The sequence below is a fragment of the Rhinolophus hipposideros genome, assembly GCF_964194185.1.
Source record: "Rhinolophus hipposideros genome assembly, chromosome: 7".
Taxonomy (NCBI): domain Eukaryota; kingdom Metazoa; phylum Chordata; class Mammalia; order Chiroptera; family Rhinolophidae; genus Rhinolophus; species Rhinolophus hipposideros.
The window spans coordinates 71,937,868-71,954,886 of record NC_138053.1 but is presented as its reverse complement, the minus strand read 5'-3'; the positions used below and the strand labels follow the sequence as shown (position 1 = coordinate 71,954,886).

At 37.8% G+C, this 17,019-nt stretch overlaps 1 protein-coding gene and 1 pseudogene across 14 annotated transcripts in view; both read left to right on the top strand.

The window, feature by feature from the left end:
* The window catches only part of NNT (nicotinamide nucleotide transhydrogenase), a 90,593-nt gene that overhangs the window by 31,617 nt on the left and 41,957 nt on the right, over window positions 1-17,019 (top strand). For all 13 annotated transcript variants that reach the window (XM_081053887.1, XM_081053886.1, XM_081053889.1 and 10 more), the window contains 3 exons: window positions 15,261-15,394; window positions 15,692-15,883; window positions 16,453-16,606. In XM_081053887.1, the coding sequence (XP_080910013.1) occupies window positions 15,261-15,394; window positions 15,692-15,883; window positions 16,453-16,606 (480 nt within the window). The remainder of the gene's footprint in view (window positions 1-15,260; window positions 15,395-15,691; window positions 15,884-16,452; window positions 16,607-17,019) is intronic.
* Window positions 11,899-13,995, top strand: LOC308500232 (keratin, type II cytoskeletal 8-like; annotated as a pseudogene). Its single transcript has 3 exons — window positions 11,899-12,494; window positions 12,694-13,684; window positions 13,985-13,995. The product of its transcript is annotated as a keratin, type II cytoskeletal 8-like (transcript).

The following is a 17,019-nucleotide window of genomic DNA, read 5'->3' as shown; positions in this document are numbered from 1 at the left end:
ACAAAAAAGATGACTACAAGTCACGTTTGACTTCTGCAATTACAAGAGGTGCTCAAAGTGGTTACCATCAGTGTCCAGACACTTCTGATTTCAGTGGACTACTGCTTGACAAGTTGCTGTGTGAGGCCTCGCGGATCTTCCCTGGTGCACATCACACACAGTACCATGTGTCTCAAACTTTATCATGAACACGTGCAATTGTTAGGTGTGTTGGAGATTCTGTTGCATACTCATGCCTTCATTGTCATCATACTTCCACAATGTTCTCGAATTTCAAATACCACTTCAAAATAGTCTTGTTCTCCCCCAACGACAGCTGAGCATTTTCTTTGACTGTGCTGCCTGTCACGTGGTGACGCTAGCATTCATTTGATTAACGCCATCTTTTGAGTGAACGTCATACTACATACTGCTACTGTAATTCAATTCAACTTCAAAAAGTAATAATACATAGACACCATCTCTTAAAATGTGTCTGTATATATTTTTTGGTATCTCTGGTGTGTGTGTGTGTGTGTGTGTGTGTGTGTGTGTGAACATACATACACACACACAAAATGGAATATTACTTAGCGATAAAAAAAAATGAAATCCTGCTATTTTGACAACCTGGATGGACCTAGAGGGTTATGCTAAGTGAATTAAGTCAGAGAAACACAAATACCGCATGATTACATTTACATATGGAATTAAAAAAATCAAAACAAAAGAACAAACAAAACAAGAACAGACTCATAGGAACAGTGAACAAACCCTTACTTGCCAGAGGGGAGTTGGGAGGGGGAGGGATGGGTGAAAAAGGTGAAGGGAAATATAATCAATAATGTGATAACTAAGCATGGTAACAGTTATTAAACTTAGTGAGGTGATCACGTTGTAAGGTATATAAACGTTGAATCACTATGTTGTACACCTGAAACTAATATAATAATTTATGCCAACTATAATTTAAAAAAAAGACTGGGAACCTAACTTTCTTAGATTATTAAAACTAGGACACTTGCCCAATTTGCAACATGAGGTACTTAGATTTCTCAGGGGATAGAATTAGGAAGTTGTGGAAGATGTATTTAGGAGTTAAAAAGTATTCTATCCAGTTAAGAAGGAGATATGCATGGCTTCATTATAAATTGTTATATCTTAGGCCATATATACTTAGACTTTGTTTTAGGCATAATCCGTATTACCTAAGAAGGTAATAGTGCTTTGGTTTTTTATCTATACCAGTTAGAGTCTGTAGAATAGACCCCTCAAAGGACCCTTTTGGTAATTTTACATGACTCTGGGAATTGGGAGGGGCATTTCCCTGATATATGAAGGCCTGCTAAATATGAGATTTAACATGAGGGATTTCACAGTCTCCTGGAAAGTCAGTATCAGTTCTCCATCTGGTGCTGCTTATCTCTGAATTCATCTTTCACATGGAGTAGAAATATAGTAGAAAAGAATAACTTTACATAATAATTTTCAAACTTGTTCTTTCAGGCAAGAGAATAATTGATTAGAATGATGTACTGTTCATTTTTGAAATTTCACAAAGATAATATTGTTTTGGTGACTAAACAGAGTTTTCCCCTAAAGTGAAAGTTTATTTTTCAGATTGTTCTTTTCCTTTTTTCTGTAAGCATTATGCTCTTACAGGACAAAACTATATAGATCAGTAATTTCCAGCATTTTTGGAATTATTTAACATATTTGATGAGAAATCATCCATCCATCCTCCTCTCCCTTAAATGTATTCTTGTAGAGAATGGTTATGTGGAATTTTGTAATACCACTTCTACAAAGTTTCATCTGTTTTGAGAATTTTGAAGGGCAGAGAGAAATACTTAAATGTTGCAACATCATTACCAAGGGTTGGTAACCACAGGCTGTCTACACACCTCTTGATAGCTTTCATCACTGACAGGACAACTTGTCATCAAGAGGAGGATGCCAAAATGTGGAGCTTTCCATTGCCATTTATCAATCTTGACTTCGTAGAGTGTGTTTGAACACATTTAGTGAGTAACTGGGCTAAATTTAACAAATGTTCTGTTAGGGAAATTTATGGCACAGAATTATGTTCTTTTTTGGTCTGTTATTTCTCCAGAAGTATGTTGCAAGGTTGGGAAGCACTGTGCTTTCCTGCTGGTAGTCCCTGAGTTGAAAAGGATTGGGAAGCTGAGGCGTTTTGGTGAAACAGCACCTGATAGAGTTACTGCTAACAACTTGTATTTCCCACCATATTGATTTCTGTGTCTTCTTCCTTCTCTTTTCCCTATCCTTTTTTGTGCCACAGTATTAGTTAGGGTGGTTTAGCTGCTGTAACAGATTAACCCAAAAGTGTATAATGGGTCAGGCATTATAGAAATTATAGAAATTTACTTGCTGATTTAACAGTAATGGATGGTTGACAACTCTCTTTCATGTGATCATCTGGGGAATTCAGATATAACAATGCTGCCATTATTCATATGAAGCTGTGAAAGTCACTCTGGACACTGTCTCCATCCCAGCCAGCCACAGGGAAAGGGCCACAGAGGACTGTGTGTGCGATGCATACAAGTGGCACACACCAGTCCCACTCACTTTTCTTTTGCTACGACTTAGTCATGTAGCCAAACCTAACTGAAAGAAGCTGAGAATTATGGCCTAGCTATGTGCCCTGGAATAGAATAATTTATATCCTGCTAGGGCTGCCGTAACAAAATATCACAGACTGGGTGGCCTACACAACAGAACTTTATTTTCTCACAATTTGGAGGCTAGAAGTCCACGGTCAAGGTGTCAGTGGGTTTGGTTTTTCCCAAGGCCTCTCTCCTTGGCTTGTAGATGGTCCTCTTCTTGCTGTGTCCTCACATGATCTTGGGGTCTCTTTTTTGTGTCCACATTTCCTCTTGTTTTAAGAGGACCAGTCAGATGGGATTAAAGCCCATCCTAATGGCCTCATTTTAACTTCATCTATCTATCTATTATCTGTCTGTCTGTCTGTCTGTCTCTCTCTCTATCTCTCTCTCTCTCTCATCTATCTATCTATCTATCTATCTATCTATCTATCTATCTATCTATCTATCTATCTATCTATCTATCTATCTATCTATCTATCTATCTATCTATCTATCTTAAGGAGGGCGCAGCTCACAGTGGCCCATGCAGTGATTGAACCGGCAACCCGGTGTTGTTAGCACCATGCTCTAACCAGCTGAGCTAAGCGGCCACCCCTTCATCACTTCTTTAATATCTCTATCTCCAAGTGCAGTCACATTCTGAGGTGCTGGTGGTTAGGGCTTCAACATATGAATTTTCTGGGGACACAATTTAGCCCATAACAAATGTGGATTTCGATGAATAGCTGGCAACCTCTTTCCTCTTCCCTACTTTGTAATTTTATCTGCTTATGTTTAATTTCTTCATTAGGAATCAGATCATGGATTTAGAGACAGAGTAGATTCAGATTGCCAGTACCACTGTCGAATAGCAGATGTGTCTCTCAGATTCCTCATCTCTGAGTGGGGGATAAAATTTCTACCTTGCAGAGTTTTTTTGAGGAGTAGATGAACAACAAACCCAGTGTAGAGCCTGGCATATAGGACATTAACTTAATTCTCCTTTTTTCCATTGATGACGCCTTGTCTTGCAAATGGTATTCAGGACTAAAAGCTTTATTGACTTTTGCAACAAAAAGTCCAGATATTCTCAAAGATTATGTGGAATGTCGAAGATAGTCCCTGAGATCGTCAGGCTATGGACGTACTTACTCATGAAGTTACAAACCCAGCACCCATTAAATGACAGTCTGGCATGGGTTTTCCTGTGGAAAACATGACTTGTTTTTTTATCTGAATTTTCTGAAGATACCCATTTTATTAAGGCTCATTCTGGACTAAGTTGGATGAAATGGGAAAGAAAGAGTATTATTTCTATTTTTACAGATAACCTTTTGGCTATTTTATATTAACTAGTAAAATCAGAATGTATAGTAAATATTCATTGATTAATTTTTTAGGGATTTTGGCAGCTAATGTACATCTAAACATGGGTTGGAGGGAACATAAAGCATGTTACAGTTTATGTAAGAGTATTATGCATTTTCTTATTTGTGCTACCATTTAAGTTTGGTAGATTGTTTTGTGAGAACTTCCATAAATTATAAAGCCATGGTAAAATCTTGATTAACTTTGATTTTTATCTGTACAGAATTTTGTAGCTGTGAGAGGTAAATTATTAAGATAATCCTTAAATTTTTTTATAAATGTGTTCTTTAATAGGTAAAAGCTTATTTTTAGGTTCCATAAATCTTTAGGGATTTCTGCAATATACTAAAATATGCTGTTGACCAATCATATTTTGTAGGCATTACGTTTAGAAATATCTCAAAGCATCCAATTTGTAAAAGCCAAGTTTTTGCTAGCTTGACTTTCTGTCTGTTTCCTTATACAAATAATTAATTATGCAGAGAAAAATTTCCCATAGTTCCCACATATAAAGTACTCTGCTTGACTATTTAAGCTTGGGTCAGAATCTCTTTATATTCATGAACACAGCTGTCTTAGCCTCTAGTGATTTTTAATAGCGATGGAGGAATTGCATTGGTACATTGCTCTATGTACCATGAGGCTGGCTAAATCAGAGACCCATGAAATGGATTCAGGGATCAAATGTTCCGCACTTTGTTGCCGCCTGTCCTGTCTATTACATAATCTTTCTCTCATATGTGTACATATATGTATAAAATCCCTTTTGTTCTTATCTGTACCATTTTTATGGCTTAAGACCCAATACTTGAACTCCATCTGTGATTTTGAAGTTACAAAAGAGCCCTTGGTGTGTAACAATTAGGATGCCTTTGGCTGCCGGAAGCAGTAAGTTTCAGCACACTGCCCTAAATAAGAAAAGTTTCAAGGGTTATGTAACTGAAAAACGTCCAGCTGTAACCATGGACAGGTGTGCATTATGGCGCTCTAGCTGTGCTCCTGTGTATTGTCTTTAGCTTCGTCCTCTTCTTTGAGCTGGTTCCATCCTCAGGAGTACAAGGCAACAACGTTTCATGCCTCCAGTTTGCACAACGCAACATCTGGAGGACAAAACAGGCCAGTCCTAATGGCTGGCTCTTGAAGAGCAAGGAAACTTCTTTTTCAGAAACCCTTAGCAAACTTTCCCTTGTATTTATTGCCCGTTCCTGAACCATCCTTGCTGGCAGGGCAATGAGATGCTCCTTGGCTTCCACCTGGTTTTCTGAACCAGTCACTAATAAGTTGACGAGATTACCCTCAGGCCAGCCAGGCTCACGTCTGGCACAGTTTCTGAGGTCATTTCCCCCGAACCTCACAGAATGTGGAGAAAATGGAAATCAGGAGGAGGAAATGGATGCCGGCTAAACATCAACAATGCTCAGTGCAAAACTGTGTTCTTATAGTGATATTTCTTAATGTGTAAATACTGTAGTTCAAAAAGTCTGTACATGCTCTATTTGGCATTTAGTCAGTGTGCGGTACTGCATTAGATTAAAAATTATCCTTGTCATCCTAGTTTTCATGAGAAATCTATTTTGGTTTGCATAAATGTATTCTATAATTTATATTAGTAATCTCTTTGCTACTGTGTTGTTAAATGTGCTGTGTTCTTGTTAAAGCAGGAAGTTTTTCTTAAGCTGGTCTAATTTGACGCCTTACAGGCCAGGAAGTTAGGAATTTCCCCATCTGATTACATGCCATTGAATAATTCCAGTAAGTAATGCTAAATGCTCTTTGGAATCATTATAAAATTTTGTAGTAAACCCGTTTAATCTTGGTGTCTTCTTGTTCTGAATATATTTAGTAATTCCTCTTAATTTCTTTCTTTTTTTTTTATCTGTCATTAGAGTTGTCTGTGAGGGCTTGATTCTTTTCCCAGTAAGATAGAATCTGAGAACTTACTGATTTCAGATGATAATGTTAGGCCTGATTCATTCAGATGGGTATAATACTGCAAAACTTTCTGGTAAATCGTTAACTGTTGGTATTTGATTTAAGCTAAATCACTTTTTTTTTTTTGAATTTAGTGTTGTCGACAGGCCAATGATATATTCTTTTGCTACATAGCAATAAGTTGTTAAAGCTATTTTTAGAAATGAGTAATTTTTCTAGAGGTTTCTAATTTTAATACTTTTATAACTGCATTCTTAGTATTTGATTAATAAGAAAATACTTAAGTATAAAAAGATACTATGAATTAAATCACATTTAAGAGTGATTTTGTATGAATCACAGCTATACATGCATGCATACATCTAGAAATTGCACATATATGAGTAATTTTCTTAGTCTATAGTCAATTCTTGGTGTGCACAGAGATTCAAAGATACGGAACACTAACCTATGGGATCCATAGGCACCCCAAATAATGGCCAACCAATTGGGAAACTCTAATTAAAATTTTTAGATGAGTCCTTTAAATATCTCAGATATTCCAGTAATAAAACTCATCACTAACCTTTGAATGCAGCCTCTTTCAGGCTTAAAATATTAGACCTCAGAGCTATAAGTAAAAATTTCCTTCCCTATCTAGCTTGTACCTGGTAGGCACTAAATAAGTACTAAGTCAATAAATGAATGAATATTTGAATGATGGTGGTAAGTGCACGATATCCCACCATTGTCTTGGCAAAAGTATGAAAGTATACTCCCAACTGGGAGGAAAATTGAGTAATCTTTCTAGGGAACTTAATGTCCATGAACCAAAAGGAACCAAGCAATATGTCATGAAGTTGAACATCATGCCAAATCTTTCATCCACAGTTTGTATTGTAGCAGGAAATATATTTAAAAAAATTTTCTCTCCTTGTTAATTTTTTTCTATTATTGTGGTTTCATTTTTTAGGGAGGTGGGCTGAGGAAATGTCACAATCTTGGGTTTTTTGTACATTTCATCTTTTTTCAGCTAAATGATAAAATTAACAGAAATGAGCATTCAAAAAGGGAAAGCCCAATTGTGCCTCTAAAAATACCCCGCTCTTATCTGCCTTTCTTTTTATGAACTCTTCTGACTTCTACAGTTATGTCTTGAAATCTGATATGCTCACTATCTTTTATCCTTGTATCTCAGATCTTCACCTGGCTTTCCTTGGGTTTATGGGATGTCTCTTTATATTTGAAGAATTTGCATCAAACATTGTATATATTCTTTTCTATATTATGTATTGTAAAAAAATAAATCTGTACACATCTCCCTGTTTGTTATTCATCTTCAGTTTTGTGTCTCCCCCTTACAAGTGTTTTGGCGCAGTCTTTATAAGCTGTCCTAACTATAGCTTCCTGTGCTGTAATGGGCAGGGCAAATGACTTTGAGTTAAGCCTTTTCAATTGGTAAGTAAATAGATTGGTCTAATGGCGTTTCTAAGTTATTTCAACTCTTCTAGTACAACTCTTTAATCTATGTCTTCAACTTAAAGCAGAAACTGGTTGTGATTATGCAGGAGTACTTTATTTTATAAAAATAGTATGTGACTTTTGTTGGAAATGCAGTAAAGTACAAAGTAGACAATAAAGATCATCTGTGATTGCTCTACTTAGTGAAAAACACTATTAACATTTTACTATGTCTGCCTGGAACTAGTGTTCGCGAGAGCACGTCTCTTGCTTGTTTGCTGTCATCTTCACCATTTGCCATTTCCCCTGTCAGAGAATGTAAATCATTTAATGTTAGGCCCAAATAATAACCTGTAGGGTACATACATATGTTGTCAAAACAAGGTAAAACAATGTATGCTAAAATACTTGGACTAGTGTCTACTGCTTGGGTAATCGGGTTCACAGAAGATTGGGACGAGAAATTGGAGTTTATTGAGAGCATTTCAGTTCCTCTTACCTCCTCAACAGGGCTTGTCTCCTTTTACCTTTGTGCCTTGACCGTGGTTCTTTGTGGCAAGATACTTTGGTTGGTAAAACATAATACAGAACAAAGAATCCACTGAAGTGGAAAAAACAAAGCATTTTACCATTGCCTTTCAGCCTTTTTTCCTATGCATTTTTATCATGTTAGATCAAAATACAATGTCTTTTTCTCCTATTTAACATTATCTTATAAAAATTTCCCCTTAATATAATATGATGAGTTATTAAGAACTCTTGGTAAATATATTTTAATGGTGTTGTAGAATTTTCTTGTTTGAAGTACTATATTTTAACTGTTCTCCCAAAGTTGGGCTTTTCATTTATTTTTATTTCCAGGTTTTGTCAGTTGAAAATAATGATCGGACATTTTTTCTGCATTATTCCTGTGTCTGTATTTTTATTAATTTCCCCAGGATTAATCAAATCTTAGAAGTAGAATTACTGGATGAATGGTATCAACATTTGTGGCCACTTGATGCATGCGTGATAAGCAACGCTTTCCTGAAAGATTGTGCAGTTCATACTCTCATCAATAGACTGTCCAGTTATTTGTTTCATTTCAACATTGTTATGTTTCATTTCAACATTGTTTTGATTCTTTCAGTTAGGCAAAAAAGAAAGTATCTCATTTATTGTACTCACATTTCTTTGGTTCGTACTGAGGGTAGACATTTTTTTTTAGTTGGTTGTTACCGTTTCTCTTTGAAATGACCATTTGTATTTATTGTTCATTTATCTTTTAGGATCGTAGTGTTTTGTTTTATTTAAATTTCTGTGAGCTTTTTATCATATTATTTTTGGTCATATATGTGTTTTTTTTTTGAGGATTGTAACATATATTTCATATTGAAATCTATTGATATTTTCCTTTGTAATTTTTCTCTATTGCTTTAAGTTTAGTAAGTGCTTTTTAATCCAAAGGCTGGAGAGCTATTTACCAAGGGTTTTTCTTCCTTTTCTTTTTCTTTGTGGGTTGGTTCTCTTTTTTTATAATTAATTTTGACCTATACAGTGTGGAGTTTAGGTTGAAGTGTGATATTAAGTTTGGGTAGATTTTTTTTCCCCCAATACCTAACTAATCATCTCACTTCTTTTGTTGCTTTCATTTTGTGATGTTTCACTTATCATACAGTACATTTTTATCACAGTAGGCTGCCAGGGTAAGGTAGTATTTTGAAAATGCCTTCTCAGTCTTTTTTCCTCTCTTGACCTATTCTTTTGACGATTTGCTCATTTGGAACTTTTTATGTACTACCCTGCTTCTTTTTTTGGCTCTATTTTTTTCCCTTCTGTTTTTAATTTTTATCTCTGCACTTTTTATAATTTTCAAAAAATTAATCCATGCGAGTGCTTAAAGGCAGCTGCCCTGTTACATTCATCATTGTATTCCCTGTAGCCCTTACTGAATTTTTTTGTTTGTTTGTTTATTTATGTGTGTTTTTCCAGGACCCATCAGCTCCAAGTCAGGTAGTTGTTTCAATCTAGTTGTGGAGGGCGCAGCTCACAGTGGCCCATGTGGGGATTGAACCGGCAACTTGTTGTTAAGAGCACCGTGCTGTCACCAACTGAGCTATCCGGCCGCCCCCTTTTATTGAATTTTTTTTAATTATAAAATTAAAACAAGCTCTCAGAAAATTTGGGAGATAAGGAAAGCACAAAGTAGAAAATAAATTATTCTTAGTCTCACCACTCAAAGATATCCTGGTTAAACATTATACTATATGGAATTTCATAGAAACTCTATAGTATATGTAATATTTTATGTATGTATAAGTATACATACATGTGAAGCTCATATATGTATATATATATTTCATTTTTACTGAATGGGAGCATCCTCTACTGTTTTGTTGTGTGCTTTTTACTTATAGTAATTCCATGTCTTTTAAATACTTCTCTGTTACTTAAGTAAAAATTTTTAACTCCAGTTATTTGACTAGACACTAAGTAAGTTATGTGAAAGGCTGCTATTCTTTCATAAGTGATTGAATTTCAGAGTGATAATATGGACAGACTATCCGTTACCTTTGTTAAGATACAAATTGTGTGTGTGTGTGTGTGTGTGTGTGTGTGTGTGCGCGCGTGCCGCCTGCTTAAAGTTGTGTCAGCAACTACATAATTGTTTTGTGAAGGCTGAATGAGTAAAATCAAAGAGGACAAATAGGTGGGACCTCACATGTTTTCTAGGGAGCTTCAATGGTTTTGGCCACTTGATGTCTGGTGAAGTGGGTAGGTAGCGTTACCATCCAGGATGAATTCTTAGCTATATGTAGATGATTGGTCAGAAGAAGGAAAGAATTCAGAATTTCAAGGGCAGGAGAAATTAGTTAGATACCAAATCAAATTTGTAAGGTCAATGGCCTGGTTGGTGCATTTGAAAGACAAAAGTGGTGGACCTGGATCCCAGTTGGATATAGCCAAGAATAGTTTAAGCCATGTCAACCGAAGATGAGAGGGTACAAGTAAAGTAGGAGGAAAAGCTGTAACAAACAAGAGGCTGGTTAATAGAGAAGTTAACAAACAAGAGGCTGGTTAATAGAGAAGTGGCTCTGGACCATGAAGGGGGAGTGTGATGGCAGTAAATACCTGGAAAGTACAGGTTAGCTCTTTCAATTTGCCACTTCATGCGGAAGCAACCACATGACCCATAGTTTTAAATCACTGCAGAGCTGAACAGCATAACCTTTATTTAAGGAAGAGTCCTCAGATGTATGTGATTTGCATCCCTAAATTTTCACGCTTGACTAAAGTTTAGTTAAATATTCAAGATGCCTTTGTTGGACTACAGTGGGGAGGGTAGAGGAAGGGAATACTTCCAGAGAATTTTGAAAAGTGGTGAAACTATCAGGACTTCAGGGAAGAAGTCTTTGGGGAGTCTTTGGGGAGAATATCCCTTCATTCTCACTCTTTGTGGAGACTCAGAAGAGAGACCCAGAGATCATCTGACAAACTATGTGGCAGCCAGCCCAGTGTGGCTGGAGCAAGAAGCTCGAGTGGGGCAGTAATGAGAGGGAGTGTTCAAAAGAGTGCTTCAACCCAGGGACAAAGACCTTCTGTAAAAGGAGGCTTAGGATTTGGACTTTATCCTGGAAGTGTAAAGTTTGCATCGAGAAGGAAGGAGGTATCATATAAACACCCACTTGTATCTTTACAACTTTTTTTCACGTGCTATAAAAGTTATTTTTCGTTTTTGAATAATATTTATTCCAATCAAGTAGATTGAAAAACAGATTACATGCAAATTTTAATTTTAATAAAATTGTTTTTTTACTAAAATTTTCTAAACTGAGAATTGAAAACTTTTAAAAGAGGAGAGAAAGATAATTAGGCTACTAATTCTTTGCTTTCCTGCTACTAATATCACAAGTTTATTTCCTTTTTCTTTTGAGTTAGGTACTTACATTGTTTTAGTAAACTTGAGCTCGATAATATACTGACAGTGTGGGTCCCATTGAACATATAGATGTATGTAAGCTTGCAAAAGCCTTATATTTGGTGCTTTATCTTCTATGTAAGAATTAGTGAATGAATTTAAAATGTGAAATGTCTCATGAGGAGTACGTTCCATGAGAACAGGGATCTTTTGTTTATATGCCAGTATATTTCCAGCAACCAGGAATGGGATTTGACTTAGCAGAGGTGTAGAATAAATAGTTGTTGAGTGGGAATAAATAGTTGTTGAGTGGGAATAAAAGTGTATAAGTGTTCCTAAGCCTTTCGGAGTTGTGGTATTACACTGTTTTCATTTCATGGCATTTCCTTGACTCTCCTCGAAGTTATCCCATGTTAAATTAAGGTAGATTAATATAGCATGTAGGAAAATAATGGTGACGTTTGTTAAGATGATTAGAAATATTCTATTTTGTAATTCATAAATTACTATTGAATGTTCCATTGACATTTATGATCTTCATGCATTGTCCAATTTGGGTGCACATAGTTTCCTTAGTTGCTTATTATTATTCCTTTAAGAAAACAAGCACAAAGCAGCTTTTTGGCTTCTTCTCAAGTCTCTGTGTCATTCTGCCTCCTCGTTCCCACTCCAGCCTCCACCATGTCCACAAGGGTGACCCAGATGACCTACGAGGTGTACACTTCTGGCCCCCAGGCCTTCAGCAACTGCTCACACTCGAATGCTACTGGCTCCTGCATCAGCAGTTTGTCCTTTTCGGGCAGGCGGCAGCTACTGGGCTGGCCTGGGCATCAACATGAGTCTGGCCGAGGTGTTAGGGTGGGGTTGGGAGTATGGGGACCATTACAGCTGTCCAAGTGAACCAGAGCCTGTTGAGCGCCCTGAAGCTGATATCCAGGCCGTGCACAACCAGAAGGGGCAGATCAAGACCCTCAACAAGTTTGCCTCCATCATCGACAAGATGCGGAGCCTGGAGCAGCAGAACAAGATTCTGGAGAGCAAGTGGAACCTCCTGCAGCAGCAGAAGACGACTCGCAGCAACATGGACACCATGTTCGAGAGCCACATCAGCATCCTTTGGTGGCAGCTGGACACGTTGGCCCAGGAGAAACAGGCTGCAGTTGGAGTTTGGCGGCATGCAGGGGCTAGTGGAAGACTTGAAGAAGAAGTACGAACACGAGAGCAGCAAGCGCACAGAAATGGAGAATGAATTTGTCCTCATCAAGAAGGATGTAGATGGGGGGCAGCCGGTTAGCTCAGTTGGTTAGAGCACGATGCTCGTAACACCAGGGTTGCTTGTTCGATCCCTGCATGGGCCAGTGTGAGCTGCAACCTCCACAACTAGATTGAAACAACTGCTTGACTTGGAGTTGATGGGTCCTGGAAAAATACACTTAAAAAAATAAAAGTTAAAAAAAAAAAGAAAAGGATGTAGACGAAGCTTACATGAGCAAGGTAGAGCTGGAGTCTCGCCTGGAAGGACTGTCTGATGAGATCAACTTCTACAGGCACCTGTATGCAGAGGAGATCTGTGAGCGGCAGGTCCAGATCTCTGACACGTCTGATGCTGTCCACGGACAACAGCCACTCCCTGGAACCTGGAAAGACCCATCGCTGAGGTCAAGGCCCAGTGTGAGGAGATCGCCAACCATAGCAGGGCTGAGGCTGAGACCATGTACAGAGCAAGTAAAAAGAGTTGCAGAAGTTGTCTAGGAAGTACGGGGATGACTGTTGCACAAAGGCAGAGATTCCTGAGATGAACTGGAACATCAGCTGACGACAGGCTGAGATCAAGGCCCTCAAAGGCCAGAGGGCTTCCCTGAAGGCTGCCATCGCTGATGCTGAGCAGTGTGGGGAGCTGGCCCTCACGATGCTCAGGCCAAGGTCGCCGAGTTGGAGGTTGCTCTGAGAACTGCCAAGCAGGACATGGCCCAGCAGCTGTGCAAGTACCAGGAGTGGATGAACATCAAGCTGGCCCTTGACGTGGAGATCGCCACCTATAGGAAGCGCTGGAGGGTGAGGAGAGCCAGTTGGAGTATGGGATGCAAAACATGAGTATCCATACCAAGACCACCAGTGGCTGGCTACCCAGGTGGGCTGAGCCCGGCCTATGGGAACGTCACAAGCCCTGGTTTCAACTACAGCCTAAACGTCCAGTCCAGCTTCAGCCCTGGTGGGGCCTCTGGCTCCTTCAGCTGCACCAGCACCAGCTCCTCCAAGACCGTGGTTATGAAGAAGATTGAGACTCTCGATGGCAAGCTGATGTCTGAGTCATATGATGTCCTGCCCAAGTACAAGGCTAGGCTACCGAGGTCCCTCCTGACCTCCGACCCTGTGAGAAAGGAGCTGAGCAAGGGATTGTTGAGCACAGGAGACACTCCAGTCCTCAGCCCACCCCTGGAGGAGGAGTCTACTGCCTGTAGGGCTGCTTCTTACTCATGCCCCCAACTAAAAGCCAAGTCAAATGTTTTTTCCAAAAAGTCTCAGTGGGCTCTGCCAACCCTAAAAAAAAAAAAGAAAACGAGCAAAATGTTTATTTCTTCATGAGTGGTACTGGATGTGAACCACTTTTGAAGAGCAGCACTGAGATTTCCACGCTTAGCAAATAGCAAGCCTTGCTCGCTAGCTAAATGGGTCCCTCCTGCACACTGGCTTTGCAGTTTACACTCTTACTGCTCCTTAGGAGAATGACCACTCTCACCTGTGTTATGGACTTTAGGGGTCTCTTGAAAGAGTTAAAATTTCTGATGTTAAATTTCTGAGTACTTAGAGACTACTGTAATACTTAGAATGTGGGAGAGGGGTGGTACAAGAAGGTAAAGAGGATCAAATATATGGGATGGAGGACAATTGACTTTGGGTGGTGAGCACGCAATGCAATATACAGATGATGTATCATAGAATTGCACATACACTTGAAACCTATATAATTTTACTAACTAGTGTCACCCCAATAAATTTAATTAAAAAAAGAGGAAAGGAGAATTAGGAGTGTCATGAATAGTTACGGTTAATCTATTTTATGCTTTTGCTGTAATTTCCCTATGCTGTTGTTTTTTTTCCTACCAGTACTTTTGTTACTTTTTCATAATATTTTCCAAATGTGCCTTTTTCTATGATTTTTTTTTTCTTAAATAGGCTTAGGTTCTTTTTCAAATTAAAAAATAGAGGTTTTAAATTTTTATTTTGATATCACCATTGTCTTCTGATTTTCATGACACTTGACTTAGATTTTATACCTAAAACATACCTATTTTCCTTAAGACTTTTTATTTAAAAGTTTAGAAAACTCCTTTAGAAGAATATTTCTTGTTTTAAAGAAGCCTTTTTCTGAAAGTCAGCAAGTTCTTATTTTTCTTTAAAACTTTTTTACTGGTAAATTTAAGTAAACTTGATAAATATAATGCTTTTATTTAATAAAATGTTAACAGTGATTATCTTAAAAAAAAATAAAAATTATGGGCCGGCCCTGTGGCTCAGGCGGTTAGAGCTCCAAGCTCCTAACTCCGAAGGCTGCCGGTTCGATTCCCACATGGGCCAGTGGGCTCTCAACCAGAAGGTTGCCAGTTCAATTCCTCGAGTCCCGAAAGAGATAGTGGGCAGCGCCCCCTGCAACCAAAAATTGAACAGGGCACCTTGAGCTGAGCTGCCGCTGAGCTCCCAGATGGCTCAGTTGGTTGGCGCGTGTCCTCTCAACCAAAAGGTTGCCGGGTTCGACTCCCGCAAGGGATGGTGGACTGCGCCCCCTGCTACTAGCAACGGCAACTGGACCTGGAGTCGCATGGTGCCCTCCACGACTAAGACTGAAAGGACAACAACTTGAAGCTGAGCTGTGCCCTCCATAACTAAGATTGAAAGGACAACAACTTGACTGGAGAAAAGTCCTGGAAGTACACACTGTTCCCCGATAAAGTCCTGTTCCCCTTCCCCAATAAAATCTTTAAAAAAAATAAATAAAAATTATAATTTGTACTGATTTCTTTGATTTTTATTAGGTAAAAAAGCTCCAGTTCTATTTAAGAAAGAAATGATCGAGTCAATGAAGGAAGGCTCAGTTGTTGTGGATTTAGCTGCTGAGGCTGGCGGAAACTTTGAAACCACTAAGCCAGGAGAGTTGTATGTTCATAAGGTATATCAAAAATCTTCTTCTTCTATCTATGCACCAACTCCCACATCTTCAATGATTTGTACGAGAGTGTTTATTCCTTTAAATGTTTAGAAAAACTGAGGCCTGAAATTTTTAGAAATAAAAATAGGCACATTTTAAAGCTCCTTTTGAAATAGATATTTGTGTGTCAGTATGTGTATATATTTATAAAGATAGAAAATTTCAAAACTTAGCCTAGACTGTGACTGAGAATTGTCCTAGAAAGAAGGGGAGCATACGATAATAGAGCTTTCTGACTGTATTTTTATTCATTTTTAGGGAATTACTCACATAGGCTACACAGACCTTCCCAGCCGAATGGCCACTCAGGCCAGCACCCTGTATTCCAACAACATCACCAAGCTCCTGAAGGCCATCAGCCCCGACAAAGATAATTTTTATTATGAAGTGAAAGATGACTTTGACTTTGGTACAATGGGTCATGTCATTAGAGGAACGGTAGTGATGAAGGTAAGTAAAGAGATCTGTTCCTTCCTCTGTTTTCATTTTAAATTTATTTTAGGATTTCTGTTCATGGAAGAATCCTATTTGAAATTGGGATATATTCTAATAAAGTGTTGATGTATTGGGTTTATGTCAATAAAAATCGTCTAAAATGCAGAATGATTTAAATAAATATATTCCAAAGACTTACATACACAACTAAATATGTATGTATTTATTATATGACTCACCTAAAATATGCATTGCTTTTGAAAAACAGAAATGAATAAAGCAAAAAATCAGAATTGAATAAAGTAAAAAATGTTTACTCCAACCTATAGGTCTCCAACCTATCTGCTTTTAAGGGTTTGATTTTTATTCTTCCATGTCTTCTATGCACATACAAATTATAATATCTATGCATGTATGTGTAATACAAACATCGTATATTTATATAAAGTAAGTTATAAATTATATGAATTTATATAAAATTATTTTTATATGAACCTTTTCCCCCAGCATTATTGCTATCCTCTGTGTTTTTGAAACACTGGATTGACTTTTTAAAAAAGCACTATTCTTCTAATTCTTGTTAGGATGGTGAAGTGATTTTCCCTGCTCCCACACCAAAAAATATTCCTCAAGGTGCCCCAGTAAAACAGAAGACAGTGGCTGAGCTGGAAGCTGAAAAAGCAGCTACTATTTCACCCTTCACGAGAACGATGACAACGGCTTCTGCATATACAGCAGGTGAGGATCCTATTTAGCAGGATTAGTACTGAATGTTTGAATTTTGAAAGTAATGTATGAATTGTCAAAATCAGTAAATGAAATACTGTTGTCCTTTGGATTCCATTACGAATTGGGCCTGATAGAAGCAGTTTTTCATAAATATGGTACCTGTTCCACCTCTAAGGAATTGGAGATTGTATTGATTGCCTACCCCAAGAGATAGAGGCATTGTGCTAAATACAGGAATGAATGTGTATGAAATAATATACAGGCTATTAATACTTTTCCTTTTATAAAAACATTGAAAATATATTTTAATATTTTTATCTACATCAAATATATTGAGTAGTGATGTACATCAGATTGTACTGGAGTTAAGTGAATATGATTGTTTGTTTGTTTATTCATTTATTGATTTTGTGGTTTATAAA